Source organism: Camelus ferus, chromosome 10 (genome assembly GCF_009834535.1).
Source record: "Camelus ferus isolate YT-003-E chromosome 10, BCGSAC_Cfer_1.0, whole genome shotgun sequence".
NCBI classification, from domain to species: domain Eukaryota; kingdom Metazoa; phylum Chordata; class Mammalia; order Artiodactyla; family Camelidae; genus Camelus; species Camelus ferus.
In genome coordinates this window covers 44,456,373-44,478,031 of record NC_045705.1, presented here as the reverse complement: position 1 = coordinate 44,478,031, position 21,659 = coordinate 44,456,373, and the positions used below count along the sequence as shown (strand labels likewise).

At 48.0% G+C, this 21,659-nt stretch overlaps 1 protein-coding gene across 1 annotated transcript in view; it reads left to right on the top strand.

Annotated features, from left to right (window-relative positions):
- The window catches only part of NAV2 (neuron navigator 2), a 365,374-nt gene that overhangs the window by 290,111 nt on the left and 53,604 nt on the right, over nucleotides 1–21,659 (top strand). Inside the window, 8 exon segments of the mRNA XM_032488868.1 lie at nucleotides 1,300–1,438; nucleotides 9,574–9,865; nucleotides 10,600–11,302; nucleotides 14,033–14,500; nucleotides 15,101–15,166; nucleotides 16,559–16,603; nucleotides 19,045–19,205; nucleotides 20,642–20,830. Coding sequence (XP_032344759.1) covers nucleotides 1,300–1,438; nucleotides 9,574–9,865; nucleotides 10,600–11,302; nucleotides 14,033–14,500; nucleotides 15,101–15,166; nucleotides 16,559–16,603; nucleotides 19,045–19,205; nucleotides 20,642–20,830 — 2,063 coding nt within the window.

The window sequence follows — 21,659 nt, the reverse complement described above, 5'->3', positions numbered from 1 at the left end:
GTCACACGGACGTCGGAAGCTCACTTTCTAGCCTACCCGACTCCTACACCCATGTTTTAGTCAGCAAGTATTTATTGAGTACCTGCTATGTATCTGCCACACAGCAACCAAACAAATGAGAAAATGCAACAGACTTCATGGAGGAGGAGAGGACAGCACTGTCGTAGAGGGACCAGGGAAGGCCTTTCTGGGGAGGTGACAGTTCAGATGAGAAGGAGACAGGAACAGGTGTCCAGGAAGAGAGACAACCAATGCAAAGCCTTGAACACGAAAACCCAGACCCAGTGAATGATGTGAGAAGGAGCCTGGAGAGGGGAGGCTGGATCACAGGGTCTTGAGCGCCAGAGTAGGGAATCTGGGTTTTAGGTCCCCGAGAAGCCGCTGGAGGGTTTTAAGCAGTGGAACAATAGACCTGATTGCTGTTTCATAAAGATCAATCTGGCTGCTGTGGGGAGAATGGGTGGTTAGGGAGCAGACAAGGAGCGTGGAGCCCAGCTAGCCTGTTGGCGGTGGCTGAGGCAGAGCTGAAGCAGCAGGAACCACGGGGCACAGGGATGGGGAGAACTGTGCACCTTGGGAGAAGTTTTGCAAACAGAGCAGGGAGGACCAGGTGGTGGATTAAGTGTCGTGGTGTTGGGAAGCAGGAGTTGGTAGAAGAGAAAAGAAGAATCATTGCTGGGAGACTTGACCTGAATGGTGGGAGGTGATGGTCTCAACAGATTTGAGGGTTCTGCAATGAAGAACTCTATTTTTGATGCATCCTGGGATATTATTAGAGTTAGAACTGCCAGTAGAGTTGAAGGATTTCTGCTGACTTTTGCTGTTTCCTTGCCCTGGCTTCTTGTTCCAGGAGTGAGGCCCAGCGAATTTGTCTAGCAGCTCTTCTTCCCCCTCCGAGCCCCAGGGAGGGTGCTGCTGCTCGCTCTTTCTCTGTACCACTTTCAGCTCTATTTTCCAAGCCCCCTGCTCCTCCCCTACCTCCAGGCCTGGGAGGTGGCCACCTGCAGTTCCCAAGATGAGGCTGAGGATGGGGTACGCAGTGTGTCTGTGTTTAGCCACCTCTGCTCAGGGAAGCACTCACCCTCTGGGGGAAGGGACATATTAACTTCTGCCCCAGCTGCTGGACAGAAACAGCGAGGATGGATGGCCCTCTTGAAGATGAGTCATGTTAGAGGCAAAAGAGCTTTGTCTGGGAGCTGACACCGGGAGCCTTCGGGGATGGTACGCGTTTGTCAGTATCCTCAGCCTGAGCTGGTGCAGTGTGAGGTCTTGGTGCTCAGGGTGTGTTTGTCTTGGCAGCTGGGATGACAGCAGCTCCGTCAGCAGTGGGATCAGCGACACCATAGACAACCTCAGCACGGATGACATCAACACCAGCTCCTCCATCAGCTCCTATGCCAACACACCTGCCTCCTCACGCAAGAACTTGGATGTGCAGGTAAGGAACAGGGTCCCTCGCAGGCTCCTCCCAAGGCCACTGCCAGCAGAGAGCCTTGAGCTTGTGGGCCACGGGGGTCATTTGGGGTGAACATGATCCCCAGGTCTGTGAAATGAGGCCTGACCTCCTGCTTGCTGCCTGGGCTCTTGTCTCCAAACTGAGGCCTCTGCCTACAGGGAAAGAGGGTCGGGCAGGGGGCACCAGAAAAGGGAGTGGGGAGACCCACGAATCTCACTGTGGTGGCCTTGGTAAAATCATGTTTTCTTCCCGGACGTCAGTTTCATAATCTATCTGGGGAAAAAAAAAGACTGTTGGACTCAGTTGGCTGTTCTTAGCCTGGAGTGTGTGTCCATGGCACAAGTCTGATCCCTCGAGAGTGATGGGGTGGGAACAAAGGTTGAGAGCCCTGGACCAGGAGATGAGTGCATTCCAACCAGAGGTTGAGAACTGTTGATCTGTGGGTCATTCCTCCTACCAGCGTGTTTTATTTGGCCCCCAATATCAGTCTTCTTTTAAACTGGATTGCTTGTCAAGTTTTTAAAAGTGTGTTATTTTCCTTGAAAATAAGCTTCTGGATTCTCTTGAACAATCAGAGGATACTGCCTCCTACATTCTCTACATGGAGACAACCCACAGATGTCCAGGTGTCTTTCCCTTTTGGACTGGGCACCCATGCCCCAGTGTGCTGGCTAGCTGCTCCCTTCAAATACCTGCCTTCCCAGAGGGACTTGAATTTCCAACCCCTGCTTTAAATTCTCACATTTGATATTTCAAATGCAGTGTTTCCAAAGCAGTTTCATGTGGGCACATTCACTTGCCCTCACAGCATTGCTCTGTGGTCAGAGGGGTTGGTTCTAGTCAGCCCATTTTACTAGTGGACAAGCAAGGTGCCATCCTCATGACTGGTATCCATGTTGGGACTGACTGGCTCGAGGACTGGCCAGCTGTGGTGGCACTGGCAATGAGTGGATTTTCATGATTCTTTTCATGATAGGCTCCTCCCACTGGTAGGGGCTGCTGCCTCTGGTGAACCCATGTGAAGGTCTGATGGAGACAGAGTCTCCCAGAGGGACCTTGGGAGGACAGAACTGCCACTGCCCCCTTCCTTCACCCCCTTCTTCCCCTATCTGCTTCCTTAGCTATTTCTCACTGTGTACAGATAGGAGCTGCTTCGGGAATCTCTTTCCTTTCAAAGGTATCTTTCTTTGAGGACAGAGCTAAATAAAAGATGTGTCAGAGTGCGGGAGTGCTGCTGTCCCGGAGAAACGTAAGCATAGGCTGCCTGACGAAATCCATTAGCTGTTGTCTCTGGGCTTGCCTGTGACTTCTTGAGTTTTCATTTTAGCCTGAATTTCTAATTATTGTTAGGGAATGAGGGGGTTGTGGTGGTTGTTAAGGAAAAAAACCACCCAAATGAAAGGAGAACAAAGATTTTGGGGGTGCTGGTAATGTTCCACATGGGGATCTGAGTAGTAGTTATGTAAATACGTTAATTTCATAAAATTTATTCAAATTATATACTTAAGATTGTACTTAGTATATGAATGTTATATCTCAATTTTTAAAAGTTGATTAAAAAAAAGCCTAAGCCATACCACCCAAGTGATCACTGTTTAGTTAGTTATTAGATGCAAATTAGAGACATCTAGCCAAACTGTGTTCCTGCCACTTGCCAAATGTTTTAATAACCACCGTTTTCCTTCCCTTGTGGACACTGTTTTTTCCCCCTGAGACTCATTCTAATTTCAAGGTAAAAACAACCACCAAGGTTCTAGACTGTCCTTAGATACTGAGTTGGGGACCTAAGAGAGAAGGAGAAAGAGGGAATCAGAGAGAGAGGGGAGAGAGGTCTGTAAATCAGTAGGTTTCTTTCCTGTTTACTTGCAAGGTAGGAAGAAGCTTGCTCCTAAGATGCTCACTGAGCCAACAGAACACTGTTGGAACAATCTCTTGTCTTTGTTCCCATCCTACAAAGCTGGAGTTAGAATCCATTTTCCACATTGATTCAGAGTAAACATCTGATTTTTACAGATGATACATTTGAATTTTGTTCATGCCAAGCCCCCCCCAACCTGACCAACTCTTTGCTTTCCATCCAGCAAATGTCACATCAGAAAAGTCTCAAAAAAATTACACAAACATGTCTTTTTGATCAAGATTAGAAAGTTAATTTCAAGGCATGGAAAGGGTTTACTATTCATAGGATTGTTTTTTGCTATAGTACTACCTGAGTTTAAATATTTAAACAAAAACTAAGTAAGTAGGTCTTGGAATAAAATAAATGTAGGCTTGCTCCAGTAGTTACTGAGAGTCCTGTTGGGGTGGTTTCTTTGGCATCCCTTTGTTCCTGTCCAGGGAGCATCTCTGAGTATCGGAATCCGTGTAAGTCGCAGCCTTCTCCCCTCCTCCCTTGTACCGCTCTGAGGAGTGCTAAGGGCCATTGCTCCTCTCCGAGCAGCATCAGGCAGCAGGAAGGGGTGTGCTGCCATCCTCCCCAGGGCTCACTCAGGTTCCTGTCACATGCTGGTTTCCCTGAACAAACTGGCAGCACACAGCATCCCCGGCAAGACATGGAGAGGCAGAAAGAAGCAGCCCAGTGTGTCCACTGGGAAAGCAGGTTGCAGACAGGTGTCCTGTCTGGGTTTTCATATTTGAAAGCCTCTGAGGAACTTTCAAAAGGAAATATATCTAAGGAACTGGGAAGCTATCCTCTGGAAGCCTAAGGGACAGCCTCGTTTAGCTGAGGGAGGAGGCGCGGGTAACAGAGGAGCGAGCCTTGGGGGAGGGAAGTCCCCTTTGTCTGTGAGTGATTATTTCCCCAAGGATGTTGAGGAGCACTGACAGGGCCCTCGACAGGGCACAGGTGCCCAAGATATTCAGCATCAGCCTCTGCTCAGTACTTCTCAGTGTGCTGGGCAGAGAATCCCCCTGCCTGAGGTCTGACAGCCCCTTGGTCAACTTTCTCCAAGAGAGCTGGTGAGTCTGGTTGTGGTGTCAGGGAAAAGATGTGGCCTCTGAGGTCAGGGTTGAGCTCCTAGCTCTGTGACATCTTTGGATGGGCTCAGCCACTCCAAACCTCTGCTTCCTCTTCCATAAAACCACGGTAATTAGACTTTATCTTGAAGGGTGACTGTGAGAGTGATATGGACATACTTTATCTGAACATGCTTTCTGGTGCCTAATTCTTTTTTTTATTGAAATATAGTTGATTTACAATGTTATATTAATTTCTGGTATATAGCACAGTGATTCAGTTATATGTGTGTGTGTATATGTGTGTGTGTGTGTGTGTGTGTGTATATATAACTGGAAAAATATATATATGTTCCTTTTCATATTCTTTTTCATTATGGGCCATTATAAGATATTGAATATAGTCCCTGTGCTATACAGTAGGACTTTGTTGTTTATCTGGTTTATATATAGCAGTTAGTATCTGCAAATCCTAAACTCTCAATTTATCCCTCCACCGCTTTTCCTCACTGGTAACCATAAGTTTGTTTTCTATGTCTGTAGTCTGTCTCTGTTTTATAAGTAAGTTCATTTTTCTTTTTTTTTTTTTTTTTTTTAGATTCCACATATAAATGATATCATGTGGTTTTTTTTTCTTTCTATTTCTGCCTTACATCACTTAGTATGATGCTCTCCAAGTCCATCCATGTTGCTGCAAATGGCATTATTTATTCCTTTTTTATGGCTGAGTACTATTCCATTGTAGATATACACTGCATCTTCTTTATCCAGTCATCTGTTGATGGACATTTAGGTTGTTTCCATGCTTGGCTATTGTATATAGTGCCTAATTCTTAATAGTTGCTCAGATGTTTCTTTTCTTTCCTTTTCTATTCTTGTCTTTTCTAGTCTTTTCTCCCTTTCTTTCCTTCCTTCCTCTGTATTACCTATCCCTTTGACTCCCTCCTCCATTCATGTCAGGAACCAAAAGCTGATTGTTCTTAATAGATTTTTTTTAGAGTTTCAGAGCAATTCATCTTACATTTTTCAGCATTTTATTTTTAGGACAGTGTATTGACAGAGGTGACAGGGGACTTTAACAGACATCTCTTGCACACATACATGTTCATCTGTCCAATCCTGTCCTGTTATTCACTATTTCCTCTCAGTCTGTAGAAGCTCCATTCCAGTTGCCAAAGTACAAAAAACGTCAAGATACCTCTCATTTTCACTGCCCGTGAAATTTTAAATAAAATATACTGGGGGGAGAAAAGATAAGATTTGGCTCCTGAAGGAAATAAAATTCTGAAATCCGTGGCGAGGATCCCTGCCCTGTATGGACTTGAGTGAGCCTGGGGCTCTCTGGATGTTGGTCTGGATATCGGGTTTGGGGTTGGCTGGGGTGGACGTGGGTGCCCCTTCTGCCTCCTGCTGGGTCCTGCTGCTTGTGACTTTAGGCAAGTTACTGTTCCTCTTCAGGCCTATAATTTCCTTGTCTGTAAAATACAGATAATAGTACAAGTTCAGAGGATGAGATGAGCTAATAATGGATGCGGAGGGACACAGGCCTGGCATGGAAAGCGGCAGGTGACGATGCTGATCATTATCTCTCTTATCACTGGGACTCAGACTTCAACCAGTTCCTTGTCTTGATTGGCAGGGGATGATACGGGTGTGAAGAGGGCAGTGTTCCTGGCTTCTAGAAGTTTATGGCCTGAGAGCAGGAATGATAAGTACCCTGTTCACCTTAATACAGGACAAAAATAGGATAAATGCTAAAGTGCTTGTGCTTTTCAGAGGCGGGACAGTTGGTGACAAAGGAATCACTCTCTATTGAGTCCCTCCACATTTAGCTCATTGAGTCCACTGTCAACTCTGTGAGACACCTGTCTGCTGCCATCCCTGTTTTATGCACAAGGTAACAATCTCCCAGAGGTTCCACCACTTCCTCCAGGATCACACACAGCAAAGGAATGGCAGCACCTAGTCCTTGAACTCAAGTCTGTCAGACGCCAAACCCATGCCCTTCCCCCCATCACTCCCCACAGCTGCACCTCACTCCCCAGTGCCTTGTTTTCACCCTCTTACTCTAAGGAGATTGGCCTCCCCTGGGCCAGTCAAGAGAGCTCTCTTCCGTCTTCCAGGCCCTCTCCCTCCTTGTGTGTGGCTATTTCCCCGCCTTCCCTCTTGGATGCTGAATGAGTAAGTAGACTTGCAGGTACAGGCAGTAGGAACGTTCTACATACAGGAGGTACCATTTGCAATGGAAACAGTTGGCGAAGGGGAGGGTGCAGCTCTTTGTACATCCCTACGTGGCTGTCCTGCTGGCCCTCCAGCTCTGGGAACAGAGAGGCTGGGTCTTTGTCATCTCTTAATTCCCCTGGTGCCACCACATGATCGGCATATAGCTCAGGAGGGGTTTGCTAAGGAGATGTGAACTTAAAACCAGGAGAGTGTCCCAGGGCAGGTGTCGCTGTGCACAGAGAAGCTGGGAGCCTACCCCCCAGACCACGTTGTGGAGGCTGTGATGATTGGATGATTGTTCTTTCCAGAGGGGAATTCAAGTCACAGTCTCAGACTAGGGACTTGAGCACTTTGTCTGCCATTGGTGGTGGAACCTCCACAGTTCTGAAGGTTCAACCCAGAGGGTACCCTGGAACTGCTCCAGAGTGGGAGTTGGGGAAGGCCACTACAGGCCATCCAGAGTAGAAGGAAAATCAGCTGGGTGTGGCTGTTGTGTTAGGTACCACTGGGCATGCAGCATCCTCACGTACTTGGACTTATCCTCCAGGAAGGTGGTATAGCATTGTGGCTAAAATATGGGCTCTGAACTTAGGTTCCTTGGAATCCTTGCACTGTGTCATCTTGGCCAATTCTCTTTTCTACTCGGTGCCTTATGTAAAATTGAGATTATGAACTGTAACTTCCTCATAGCTTTTTTGCTGAGGATTAAATTAAATGATACATGTAAAAAGCACTTTAGCCCAGCGCCAAGCACATAGTAAATGCCTAGTAAGTTTTCATTTTTACTGCTACTACTATTAGCACCACTACAATTTGATCAGGAAAAATAAGGTATAGGAACATTAAAAAATGAGTTAATGCAGTACCCCAGGATGTGGTAAGTGCTAAGTTTTCAGTACCTCTTAGAGTGTATTAGAATGTGTTAGAATATACTTGAATATAAGCTCCAGGGGACTAATAATTTGTACTTTGTTCTTATTCATTGTAGTATATCCAGTATCCAAAAGCTTGCTTGGCACATAGTGGCACCCAATAAATATTTATTGAGTGAATATTTCCAAAGCCAACCTCTTTTCTGCCTCAGGGCCTTTGCACGTGCTATTCCTGCTACCTGGCATGCTCGTCCTTAAACTCTTCTCTTAGTAAATTTCTTCTCATTCTTTAGGGCACTTCTTCAAAAAGGTCTTACTGGACCACTGTCCTTACCCCTGTGTTCATCATCTGAAGTTACATCAATGTCTGTATTTCTTTCTCAGACTCCTGGTCCTTTCCTTTTTTTTTTTTTTGTCTTATATTTCCAATCCCTGCCTCTTTCACTGGATCATAAACTTCAGGAGGAATGGGAACCAATCTTACTCCCAGACCCTCAGACCCACAATGTCTGCTGGTTCTCCTCCACAGGCATCCTGGAGGAAATTCTGGTTGAATGAATATACTGAAAGGTTTAGAGGAAGGAACATGGGCTGGGGTAGTTGGGACACGGAGTGAGTAGCGTGAGTTTCCGCTCATCTGTAAAACTGAGATGAAGACAGTGCTGCTTACCCTCCTTGACCAGATATTGGTCGGAGTCAGATGAGGTCACTTTGTCACAGCGTTCTGTGGCTGGAGAAGCATGTGTTCATTCATTTGCTCGTTGACTCATCAGGCCTTGATTGAGTGCCTGCTGTGGGGACACCTGTGTGCCTTGCCGCAGCTGAGGGATGAGCTTCTCAGTGTTTCTGTCCTCCTCCTCCCTCTGATGCCTGGTACCTAGTGGGAACTTAAGCATGTGTTTGAGGAATGACTGAACAACAGAAGGCACTCATGAGGTCGCAAAGGGAGAGAGAGGGAGGCTGTGGTGGTGATGATATTGAGGCAGCTGAACTTGGGCTGCTTGTCTGTGTGTGGCTCTGGTCCCCTGTCATCAGTGTATTCCATGGGAGAAGTCGTTCGTACTAGTCTTGGATGACAGGCATTGGGCCAGATTCTTGCCAGGGCATCGTTTTGATTTCCTCCTCTTCTGATAATGTCCACTGTTGGTAGTTAACTATCACAAACATGGGACTTGTATCCTAGGAGAGCTACCCTAAAGTGTTGGTGACCTTCCTTCCCCATTCACTACGCTGCTTCTCCCTGCTGAAATCTCCTTGAGCTGGCCGCAACCCCTGGGGAGGTCCCCAAAGCTTTCTGTTTAGTGTTATGCCTTTTAACTGCAGCAAATCATTAACATCACACTTCTGGCCCCTCCTGGGCTCCATGGCCAGCAGGTCAGGCCTCTTCCAAAGAAAGCTGGCTAATTATATCCCTTGTCTGCACAAAATCCCACAAGACGAGCAAGCCGCGGCATATAAATGGAGCTGGGGTGGGAGCAGACACTCGCTGGCTCCTAGTGTTGAGGGGGAAGTGGCTTTTGAGGATTTGCTTCCTCTCAGCCCCTCTCTCTCCCTGATTTGAGGGGAGCTGGCAGCTGCCCTCGCTTGCTTGCTCTCGGTGTGTTAGACTGTGCGCTGTGCTGGATCCAAAGATCTCACTGCCAGTGGAGCGACAGGGAGACGGCAAACAAAGGGAAATGGGCTGGGAGGCTGGAGGCTGGATAGAGATCAGGCTGCCAGAGTTAGAAGAGGCTGGTCGCCAAGTGGCAGAGTTGGGGGCTGAGTTCCTGCCACATCTCTGTCTGCTGGTTCTCCTCCATGGGGCTCTTTCCCTCTTTTTCCTCTGGCTTCTTTTACTCTTCCTCCCTCACTCCCTTCTAAGACATATTCGTATTCCTTACTTTCCTTAGACCCAACAAGTCGAGCTTTTTAACCAGATAACGAGAGTACAAAGACCCAAACATTTTCAAGTAGTTATCTGTTATTTTTCCCTTACCTTGTCCAGTGCATTGACATTTTTCACTCTGGGGTGAGGGGCTCCCTCGCCTGGGGTTTAAGAAGGGCTAATTCAGAGGGTCTCCTTCACAGACCGATGCAGAGAAGCACTCGCAGGTGGAGAGGAATTCCCTGTGGTCCGGCGATGATGTCAAGAAGTCAGACGGAGGGTCAGACAGCGGCATAAAGATGGAGCCGGGGTCCAAGTGGAGGCGGAATCCCTCTGATGTGTCTGACGAGTCTGACAAAAGCACGTCAGGCAAGAAGAACCCTGTCATCTCGCAGACAGGCTCGTGGCGGCGAGGCATGACGGCTCAGGTGGGCATCACTGTGCCAAGGACGAAGCCAGCTGCTCCGGCAGGCACGCTCAAGACCCCAGGAACTGGTGAGTCAGAAGCGCGTGCTCTGTGTCGCATGCACGGTTGTCAGTTTCAAAACCAAATCTGCACAAGGACTTGATGATGTTTTAAAGTCCCTATAAATGTGCAGGTATTTCTTCTTTGGGTTTAGATCCTGCTAATAGCCAGCTTTCAGAACTTACCTTTTTCCAAGTGGCAATATGTAAGTGCGTGAGCCTCTTAAACTCTGAAGGCAGTTCACCTGCGGAGGTGTGTTGACTTGGTTTAAGCATGTGCTGGGTAAGAGCTAACAGGTACTCAGTGAAGACTATTCAAGGGCACATGGTTATGAGCTATTGGTTATGTTGAATTGATGTTGTCCATGATGTGAGGATATGTGTAAACAAAGGCACTGTTTTTGTAGGAAGGTGGGGTACCCCCTGAGAATATTAGGGACAGCTTTTTAATAGACAAGAGGAGAAAGGTCAGTAAAAGACAAGATCTCTTTCCCAGACCTATCAGTGTTTGGCTGGCTTTGGTTTATTCTAGGTAAATTTAGACTGCTTTGCAAATGAGGAAAGTCATTGACATCTCCTAAAAGGCTGACAGTTGTAGATGAGGTTATCTTTACAAAAAGCTCTTTCCTCTGACTCCCAATGGGACTGCTTCCCCTTAGGAGAAAGTGAACCAGTTCTTGGAAGGAGGGGAGAATTTTAAATAGACTGAGCTGGATGAGCTGGCTTCTTGGTTTGTGGTCTAACTTTACTGATTTCCCTCTTAGGAAAAACAGATGATGCAAAAGTATCTGAGAAGGGAAGACTGTCACCCAAAGCCTCCCAGGTGAAGCGCTCCCCGTCAGATGCCGGCCGTAGCAGTGGTGATGAATCCAAGAAGCCCCTCCCCAGCAGCTCCAGGACACCCGCAGCCAATGCCAACAGCTTTGGGTTCAAGAAGCAGAGTGGCTCTGCCGCTGGTCTGGCCATGATCACAGCCAGTGGGGCCACTGTCACCAGCAGGTCAGCCACCCTGGGCAAAATCCCAAAGTCATCTGCTCTTGTCGGTCGGTCCACCGGTCGGAAGACAAGCATGGATGGAGCTCAGAATCAGGATGACGGGTATCTGTCTCTCAGCTCCCGGACAAACTTACAGTACCGGAGTTTGCCAAGGCCCAGTAAGTCCACCAGCCGGAACGGGGCTGGGAACAGGTCTAGTACCAGCAGCATAGATTCCAACATCAGCAGCAAGTCAGCAGGCCTGCCAGTGCCCAAGCTGAGAGAGCCTTCCAAAACAGCCCTGGGCAGCTCTTTGCCAGGTCTGGTCAACCAGACGGATAAGGAGAAAGGCATCTCATCTGACAATGAGAGCGTGGCTTCCTGTAACTCAGTGAAAGTAAACCCGGCAGCCCAGCCTGTGTCCAGTGCGGCTCAGGCCACTCTCCAGCCAGGAGCCAAGTACCCGGATGTGGCCTCCCCCACGCTCCGCAGGTAAGTGGGTACATGGCACCGAGCGGAACTGGAATACACGGAATGGCATCCTGGATCAATAATTTCCTGCTTTTCAATTGAGGCAGCCTCTCTTTTTCTCCATTTCTGGTTTGGTCAGATGCTGCCGGAAGTTTTACAGTTAACGGATTATTTTCCCATATTGAAAAACATAAGCCTCTGGCATCAGTCATCCTGGGTTTGAATCCTAGGTCCTCCTTAATGAGCCGCCATTTAACCTCTCTTAACACTTCTGCCTCTGTTTCCTCATCTGTATAATGGGGATAATGATACCTACCTGAGAGTTCTTGTGACAATTAATCTATGTAGCCATGTCTGGCCCATAGTAAGTACTCAGTAAAAGTTAGCCACCATCAAAGATGAGACCCCAATATACCCTCAAATCTGGATGGGAACTCAAGGGAAGCAGACAGGTTTTTGTTTTTTTTTTTTCTCATCTTAATGCTGTGACTCAGATTCCTCATCATTATGCCAGACAGTGATCTTGGCCAGATCTTTTTCCCAAATAGTCCAATATCCCCCACATACTTCTTTATACTGCATGCATAATTCCAAATTAGTCTCTGCAATTTTAGCTTCCTTAAAAAAAAAAACCTCTTAAAGCAGAAGGATTTCTGAAAAAGAGAAACTGATTTCCTATTACCTTAAAAAGACATTTTCCCGCATTTCCACACTGGGTAGAAATTGGTCCATGAAAATATGATTATTTACTTTTTTTTTTTTAACAGTTTCTTTTCAGTTTATGCAACTTTTGCCTCTTCATGCTATCTCATTATAATATCCACTGGACCATCCTCAAAACTGCAGCTGCATAGGGCAGAGTTCATCCTACCTTCCCACAAAATTTCTTGTCATAGGAAAGAGTAAATCCCAAGAATAGAAAATTTAGCAGTGAAAAAAATTAAAATGTGCGCATGTACATATAGGGTGAAAAGGAATGTTTGCAAAGACTTCAGAAGAAGCATTCCACATGAAAGGTGTAATGAAGCAAGCTATTCACTGTTCTTTGTCTAGACTTGATTATTAGAATTTCAGTAATGATTCTTTTTTCAAGGGAAGGTCCTATTGGGCTCCTCTTTGTTGTTTTAACAGATTGCTTATAAATGAAAATTTTCTCTGCTTCTTGCCTCAAGTATATTATATATAATATTAGTTCTTTGGTATTATAGATTTCCTTTAGTAACTACAAAGGCTTTTTACTAGACCCTTAGGCTAGTGTAATAGAATAGTTGAAAATGCTTGCATGTTCTTCGCCTCAGCGTTGAGCACCTTTCAGCCCATTCCTGGCAATTACATTTTTCCCTTAATAGTTAAGGTGTTTTCAGTTCTCTCGTGTGTTGGTTTGGAGAAGACAAATCTTAGGTGAAGTGTGATAGCTGTCTTCAAGTGATTTGAATGACGAACAGACAAAAGATGGGATTTTTTTCTATGTAGTTCCATTTGGCAGGACTAGGAGCAATGTGTAAGAGTCAAAGGTGGATGAGATTTTGATTCCCTAACTGTTGGAAGTACTAGGCAGCAGAGCCACTTATCCTTTGGAGTGGAGTAGTGAGGCCCCCATCACTGGATGTATGTAAGCACTCTAAAGCCAATGTTCTGCAATGGGATAGTTCTTTCTCTGTCACCAGGCAAAAAGTGTTCCTCATCTGTCACCAGACATGGTAGTGAGGGTTGATTATGTGTTGGTGTGTTTATTTTGACAATAATTAAGGTTTGTAAGGACTGTTTGGAGATGACACAAGCCAAACACACCACTTTGAGCAACTGGGTGGAAGGGAACCTGCCTAGCATAATATGCAGTGGTATCATCACTTTCCAGAGGGTTCCACCGTTCCCTAAGGGTTTTTGCAGATAAGTAAAGGCATTCCCTTACTGGAACATGTATTGTCCTTTGACTTAAGGACACTTTCTCCATCCAGCCAGAGAACCCTCTGTCAAAGAAGGAAGTATTTGTGCCTTTCCCTGTGCTCTGACAGCATGCTCTTGGTCACGAGCAGTGGGGGAGATGATGTGCACTGGCATTTCTGGTGTCTGTCCCACAGTCACAGTTCACACCCAGCACGTCTGGTCCAGCATCTTGTAAACCCAGCAAGGTTTTGTGTCTGTCACTGGGCAGTGCTGGCTCTCTGGACCTAGGCCCCAAAAGACACATCTTTCGGGCTGGGCTTTCATGTGAGAATAAATCTGTGAACATACGTTGCCCAGGCCTCCTCTAGATCTGGACTCCTGTTCTTGATTCTACATGTTGTGCTTAGAGATCAAAGAAACCAAATCCTCTGGAGCTGAACTGTCATAAACGGAGCGCCTGCTTTGTGCCTGAGGTCATGAATACAAAGATGATTAAGACAGCTCTTTTCCCTCTAGGTGGTTCCTGGACAAGGGTAATTTTCTAGTTACTCTATTCAGGGAAAGAAACAGAAGCAAGATTGGGACCAGCGAGGGAGAGGCCCGTTCTGTAGAAAATTATTACCCCGTCTCCCTTTGGCCCAATGACTCAGTGGCAGCCTAGAACTTGAAGGTGGAGCCTTTGCTGTCCCAGGGCCCAGCCCCACTGCGTAGCAGCCTTTCCCAGGGAATCACCTTGAGCCATTTGAGTGGGAAGGACCATGGCTCCCTCCCCAGGGACTCTCACTGGCTCCTTTCCTGGGCCCCAGTTTCTGGTGCCCCTTGGTGTTGGGCATTCAACCCACACAACCCTCTGTCTCTTCACAGACTCTTTGGTGGGAAGCCTACCAAGCAAGTGCCCATCGCCACAGCCGAAACCATGAAAAACTCGGTGGTCATCTCCAACCCTCATGCCACCTTGACCCAGCAAGGTAACCTAGAGTCCCCCTCGGGCAGTGGCGTCCTGAGCAGTGGGAGCAGCAGCCCTCTGTACAGTAAGAACGTGGACAGCAACCAGTCCCCTCTAGCCTCCAGCCCCAGCTCGGCCCACTCGGGCCCCTCCAACAGCCTCACGTGGGGCACCAATGCCAGCAGCTCCTCGGCCGTTAGCAAGGACGGCCTGGGCTTCCAGTCGGTCAGCAGCCTCCACACCAGCTGCGAGTCCATCGACATCTCCCTTGGCAGCGGAGGGGCACCGAGTCACAACTCCTCCACCGGCCTCCTCGCCTCCTCTAAGGATGACGCCCTGACCCCCTTTGTCAGAACCAACAGCGTGAAGACCACGCTGTCAGAAAGGTTGGTGCTGTGTGTTTGGCTGCCTTTGTCTCCCCAGAAGACACCCTTCCGAGAGTCAAAAGATGACGTTAGGAAGCCTGCATGTTAATTCACATTGGCCTGAAAGGTTTCCCTCTTTCTGGCCTTGCTCCCTGTTGTCTTTTTCCTGGTGGTTATTCTCAGTGCTCAGAGCTGCTGGAATTCTCAAGAGGGCAGACTGAATGCTTTCATTTGAAATGGCATTCTGCCTTTGAAGTCCTTCCATTTTGTTTTGTTTGTTCATCGACTGCTTCTTGCCCCGCCCTTTGTAACTGCGCAGACCAAGCAGGTGGAGTGCGCAGTGGGGTGCCCCTTCAGCACGCTGCTCCTCGGAGCAGACACCCTCCCCCTGAAGGGCTGCCTGCCGGAGTGATAGGAGAGCATGAAACCAGAATTGTCCTCAGAGCTGTGAATTCCACTGCCGTGGTGATTCATGTCCATTTTCTCCACGTGGGGAAGAAAGCCAGTGTCAGCGCTGGGAATGAGAAAAACGTTCCGGTCATTGTGTATAACAGCACCCCTCCCCCCACTTCCTTCCAATCTAATGTTCCTTCTCTTGTTTTCTACCTGCCGGCCTTCTAGCCCTCTCTCTTCCCCTGCCGCTAGCCCTAAGTTCTGCAGAAGTACTCTGCCCAGGAAACAGGACAGGTAATGACATTACTGTAGGCTGGGGACCCCACTGAGCCTCTAGGGTCCTCCGCCCCCATCTGTGTCAAGCCGGATGTTTTGTGTGAGGCTGTTGGCCTGAGGCTTCTGCTTGTGTTTGTGGCCCCAGTGTACTCTGTGTCCCCCCAGGCATGCCAGTGAGGGGCTGTTCCGCCATCCACAAGGCTGGGGGAGAGGTGGAGTTGGGCCGGCCCCTTCCTCCCCAGCTTGGGAAGGAACCTCAAACCTGCCACCTGACGTGGGCGGGCAACAGAAGCTCTCACTCGCATCTCCGCGTCCCCGTGGCATGCTCCTGCTCCCAGCTCCCAACTTCCTGCCCTTTCTCCTCTCTTTCCCTGCCCCCCAGAGGTGACCTCCCACCCACCACGTGGCTTGGCCCTCGCCTATGTCTCCCCCATCCGCACTCCGCAGCTGGCTCTCTCTGTCTCTGAGTCCTCTGCTGCAGTTTGGCTCTGTATCTCGCAGGCTGTGGTGTTCTGTGTGCCCGTTTCCTGGGATGGTAAGCAGACTGTGTACAGTGCTGAGGTTTTACAAACAAAGAGGCTCGCTGGCCTCCAGCTGCCCTGTGGGTGGGCGGGCCTCAGAAATGAACACTGACCTTAAATTTGTGGAAGAGCCATGTCTTGGCCAAACATAATAAGCAGACGTTGTTTCATGCTAGGAAACAAAATTAATGAAAACCCTCTTCACCTTGTCAACGGCAAAAACTTTGTTTTTGTCAGACGCACACCGAGCCTTTAAACCTGGCTCTTTGGAAATCCAAATGCCTTGACTTTATCAGCCAGCAAGTTGTAACCTGCCCTGACTCTGCCCAGGGGGCTCAGCCCCTAGCTACGCCCAATGAGGGCCTCGCAAACTGAGAGGGACCTGGAATTCACTTGTTTCAGATGAATTCCAAAAATGCAGACTGCTGGCCTCTTGAAACCCTCCAACAAGTCCCTGCTGTCACTTGAAGTCATCGCCAGTGGCATTTGGGGGTGGGCCAGATCAGGGGTGTGGGGAGCCTGACATCTCTCTCTCCGAGAAGCAGTGGCGGTACAGCTGGGCGACTAGGCCGCGGACGGCATGGGCTCTGCTTCCAGGTCGGGGCGGCCCCCAAGTTTGGCTTTGAACCTGTGGCAAAGGAAGAGGCACTGGGGTTGAGTGGCTCAGACCTCCTGGTGACTGGGGTGGAGGATGCCCGGGCGTGAGCGCAGACCCGGGTTTCCTCCGTTTCCCGAGGCTGTGGATGTGTTGCATGCGGTGGAGCGCTCCCTGGTGAAGTGAGTCTCTTCCTCCAGATCTCTCGGCCCCTCCTGAGCCTTTCCCTCCTCACGTTGCCTGCTCTCCCTGCGCTTCTCTGAAGTTCTCATGTTTGTTTTAACTTTCCTACAGTGACCCGCACCTTGATAGGAACACTTTGCCTAAAAAAGGACTCAGGTATCTGTGTTTCCTCCTTGCATCCGTGCCATCTGGTGTGGCTCTGGGGCTTGGCTGTGTGACTCTCTCATGGCTGGCGGGGTTCGGGCTGGGCTGGGGTCCCCGCTTTGGCCACTGCAGCAGGACCCTTTGGACAACGGCTCCCCTCGCAACCCGCTTGTTCTCATCTCTCCATTTGTTGGCTTATTTGCTTGCGCAGAGGCTGTGGTCTTTCAGGCTCACTGTGGTCACCCCATCTCATGACAAGCATCCCTGTGCAAGCCCAGAGGGCAGTCGCTGCCACTTCTGGGGCCAGCGGGCTTAATCACAGATCACTTCGCCATGACCATTCTGTCCACGGGCTGTCTTCCGAGAGAAAGGATATGACTTGTAGCATGTTGATTTGCCAGCCGGGGCACCCACAAAGGAGAGAAGATTTTCCCCGCAATTTGAAGATATTTAATTTTTCAGCCCATAGAAAATTGCTAAAGACAGGCACTTTGCTCTTGTCTAAATATTTTAATTGAAAATTGACTTTTCAGTGCCCAGCAAGACCTGGGTGTGATCAGTGTGGAGTATAAAGAAAGAAAAGACAACCAGGAAGGAATGAATGTCCCTTCATTCACTCTTAAGTCATGGCTCGTTCTTGGCGCTGGCCCTGGTGAAACAAGATGCTATAGGTCACCACTGCTTACACCACCCACCTCACTTTGCCGGCCAGAGGGACTTCAGTTCTAACGCCTGCCCCACAGTCTTCATGTCTTATGGTTGCCGCTGTCATTTCTCCTGCTCTCTAAACACCTTGTTCTCTGTAGCATTGGCTTCACCCTGCACTAAGCATTAAATGCTTTTGCAAAACATGAAACTTGGAATGAAATGTTTCGTTGCTGTCATGTATGTCTGTAGTTAATAACCTGCAGCTCTCAAGGCTCAGAGCGTTTTGAACAGTAATGGGAGGTAGGTATCAATGCTTCCTTTCAATAGGAGCTCCGAGTAAAGCCAAACACCAAAATCTAAAAATAAAAGTATTGAAAAGGCCCCCAGCAGACGTCCCAAGGCAGGAAGTTCAGCCCAGTGGCCTTAGAGGGGGGAGTTGGCAAGATCTTTTGTACCGAACAGTTTTCATCATGCCTGTGAGGGCTGCTAGTCAGCACCCAGGTTCGTGCTTAAATCACGGCCACTTAACATGCGTTTGAACTCAGTGCCCCACTGTTGCTCTGAGAGTAAGCTGACTTCTTTGAATATTAACATTTTGAAATTCTGTGTTTATTTCTGGAGCAGATCTATCCTATGAAAATGATGTAGCTCTGACTTTTAAACATTGTTTTTTTAAAAACTGAGAATAGAGATATGTGACAAGGTATATTCAGGCAATTGGTGTGACCTAGGAAGCCCATCAACTGTTGTGAAAACTTTCACATTAAATACTATGGGAAAAGCACTTGGTGCTCCCTCTTGCCCTGACTCCCTTTCCAGCTCACCCACTCTGTACACACACACATCCAGTGCCGCCACCCCAGTGACTCCTCGTCCTAAGTCAGAAGACCCCCCTTTGTTTACGTAATCAGTAGTCACTCCCTGGTAATCTGTTTATAAGTCCAAAGTACTCTGGCCACTTGGGCACTTTAGAAACCTGAGATGCTGCCTGTGGTCATAGTGAGAAGAGCATGCATTTGGGAATCAGACAGATATGGACTGAAATCTCGGCATGTGATTCAAGGCAGGCCGTCATCCTCTCTGAATGTAAAATGGGAATAAGAGCATCTGTGCTGCTGGGAGGGTCTGAGGCTTTGGCGAGATAATGTCTTTGAAGGCACCTGGTACGTTGGAGACATTGAGTAAATCATCACCAAATATGCTTCAGAATAAATGAGGAGGTGGATCACGTGACTTCAGAAGCTCCTCCCCTGTGTGAAACCCAGTGATCTGGGGTTCCTGTTGAGAAGACTGTCTCATGCTGGATTGCAGCAACTACTGCTGGCGTCGGTCTCCTCACACCTCCCTTTACATGTCTGGTTTCTGATACTCTGTGATTCATGGCCACTTACTTGCGCTCTTGAGTGCAGATGCCATGAGCTATCTAATTAAAACTTCCTCCAAGCTCTGACAGCGGCTTGTTTTGTTGCTTCAAGTCTGTCAAGGTGGGAGCTTTGAAATGACACTGTCATGAATTAACAAGTGACAGATACTCCCAGGGACGGCTCTTCTGAGCATTCACCAGTCTTGCTCCCTTTATGTAGTTCCCTCCAAACTAAAAGGAATCGCAGTTTTCCCCAAAGACGGCCAAGTAACAAAAAAGGTTTCGAGGAACTTCGTAAGTTTCAGGAGGTGTAGTGAGCTGATTTTTCAAACAGTATCTTTGGATGTATACTTTCTTGGTATACGTTTATCATCAGCTCCAGGGAGCTCATTTTCACAAGCATTGTTCACAGTTAATCCCAGTCTGATTTCTGTCTGTCCAGGTATACTCCCACCTCCCAGCTTCGCACACAGGAAGATGCAAAAGAATGGTTGCGGTCGCACTCTGCAGGGGGCCTGCAGGACACCGCTGCCAACTCCCCCTTTTCCTCTGGCTCCAGTGTGACTTCTCCTTCCGGAACCAGATTCAACTTTTCTCAGCTGGGTGAGTAGCCACTTGTCATTAGCTGGGTTGAGCTTAGGCCTTAGGCCAGAGCTTATCTTGCATTTTGAAAGACGCATGTGGTCACAAACAGGTGGTCACATCACTCAGTATCTGATCAGCCCTCAGCAATGTAGTTTGATTATAGGAGAGTGATAGCCAAAGAAGTAGAGAAGAGAGAAACATTTTTGGTTCTCTCATCAGTAATTTCCTGTCCGTGGCTGATACAGTGTTAGAGCAGAGAGCAAACCATCCCACGGAATGAGAAGAACGTATTCTGAGACCTCTGAAGAAGTAGATTTTACAGCATATCCCATGTTTGGTCATCCTCGTTACTTTATTAAACTGGAAATAAAGATCAGGTTTTGACTGAACAAGTGTTTGGAAGTGCCTCCTTGGAAATTCTTGGAAATGCCTACCGGTGACATAATGCTTTGACTGGCACAGGGAGGAACAGAAAAGAATTCGTAACACAGTCCCTGCTGACATGTCAACGGATGCTTTTTTAGAGAGGCCAACACCCACACAGACTCATAAATAGGGTCACAGGGAACAGTCCAAAGCTTTACATGAAAGTGAAAAAACTGAGTATGAACAGATAGCAAGTATTACATGCAGTTAGAGAAGTCAGAGAGCTCAGTCCTGGCTGGAATGACTGGGGAAGATTACATGGAGGTGGCAGGATGAGAGCTGAGCCTTCTGAGACGGACAGAGAGGGAAGTAGTTTTTCCATTCTCATCTCATTCTTTAGCGAGGCAGTGTTTTCTGATTATTGCGAATCATAGACTCAATCTTTAAGGACAATCTCGTGGCTCATAATCAAGTAAGGCTTAGCTCTTCCTTTTTAATTAACCGAATGCATGCTTCTGAAATACTTAACATCAACAGAAATGGGCAAGATTTTAGTAAGAAAGCCAGATTCAGCTAAGGTAAGTGCGCCCACCTGCTTTATGTTGGAGCTCTGGAGGCACCATTACTAAAGCTTCCCCATCTGAGGCAGTGAGACCCATATTCATATTATTCTTTCCCGGCTGTAACTCTTTGAGGCCAGAGTTTCTTGTCACGCACAAATGCTTCCCATCTGATCAAAAGCCCGGTTGGACTATTTTGGGCTTTCGGCTTTAGAGAGAATTGTTCCAGATGAACCCAGAGAGTAATTAGCTCATGCCTGGAAGGTGACACTAGCTTGTCTGAATGTGCCAAGTTGGAAAGCTGAGGCCCAGAGCCTTGGTTTGGAACTGACCCACCTTTCCTCCCTTATTTTTAGCTCGAAGTGTGTAACTCAAATGCTGATGTGACTACCTTTTAGAAAATAGACAAGGGAGAGAATTTGACAGGGGCAGATGTGGCTGATCCGAAGCAGTCCCCTCTTCGTCCCCATTCAGGATTTAAACAGAGACATGAATTTCCAACCTTTTGACTGACTCCTGTCCTTCCAGCGAGTCCCACCGCTGTCACCCAGATGAGCTTGTCCAACCCCACCATGCTGAGGACCCACAGCCTCTCCAATGCTGATGGGCAGTATGACCCGTACACGGAGAGCCGCTTCCGGAATAGCTCCATGTCCCTGGATGAGAAGAGCAGAACCATGAGCCGCTCGGGCTCATTCCGGGATGGGTTTGAAGAAGGTAAGCAAACCAGGAGATTCCCCCTCTCTCGGGCTGTGCAGAGTGGTTTATGGTCCTCTATACCGAATTCACTTGATTGACCTAAGAGCCCACTGGTATGAGTTTCTAATTTGCCTGCTTAACTCTGGGGGTTGGGCCTGGGGAATTCTGAAAAGTAGTGTCTGAGTAGGGTCTCACTTAACCTCGCTGAACTTGAAGGAAGAGGCTGCTGAAAAAACACTGGTGAACCCTCGGGTTGACCGAGTTCCACTCTAGGTTTCTCTCTCTTGGACTTGGTCCCTAGCTTCTTGGCACACGCATCCATCATGAGGTTCAGCTGCTGGTGCCCCACCTTGGCAGCGCCAGTCACTGCAGGGTTCATCTCCGTGTGCTGACGCACCTGCATGGCTCTATGGGGGGGCTGTGGGCAGCTGGGCCTCTCCACCTTGCTCCAGAATTTTCTATTTCTTTTCTCCAGCACCAGTTTTTTTGGTAAGTTTATTGCATTCAGTTATGCCCCACTCCTTTGCTCACTAATTGGGAATATTTGGGGTTGGGTTTTTCTATTTTGTTCATTTTCATCAGAATTTGGGGAGAAAGCTACTGTGGGCATCCTCCCCAGCCATCTAACTCAGTTCATGTCTCTTCATTCCTTCACTCAAGGTGTGAGTTAGGGGAGAGCAGTCGAAATGTCGTGAAAGGACACCCCCCCGACCCCCCAAAAACTTCCCAAAGATGGGAATGGTAAGACATGGGGGTCAGTGCCGTTGACTCATGGTGGAGGATATGCGATAGTGCCACCACGGTTTGAATTCCAGCCCCACTACTTCTTAGGTATATGATTCTGAAC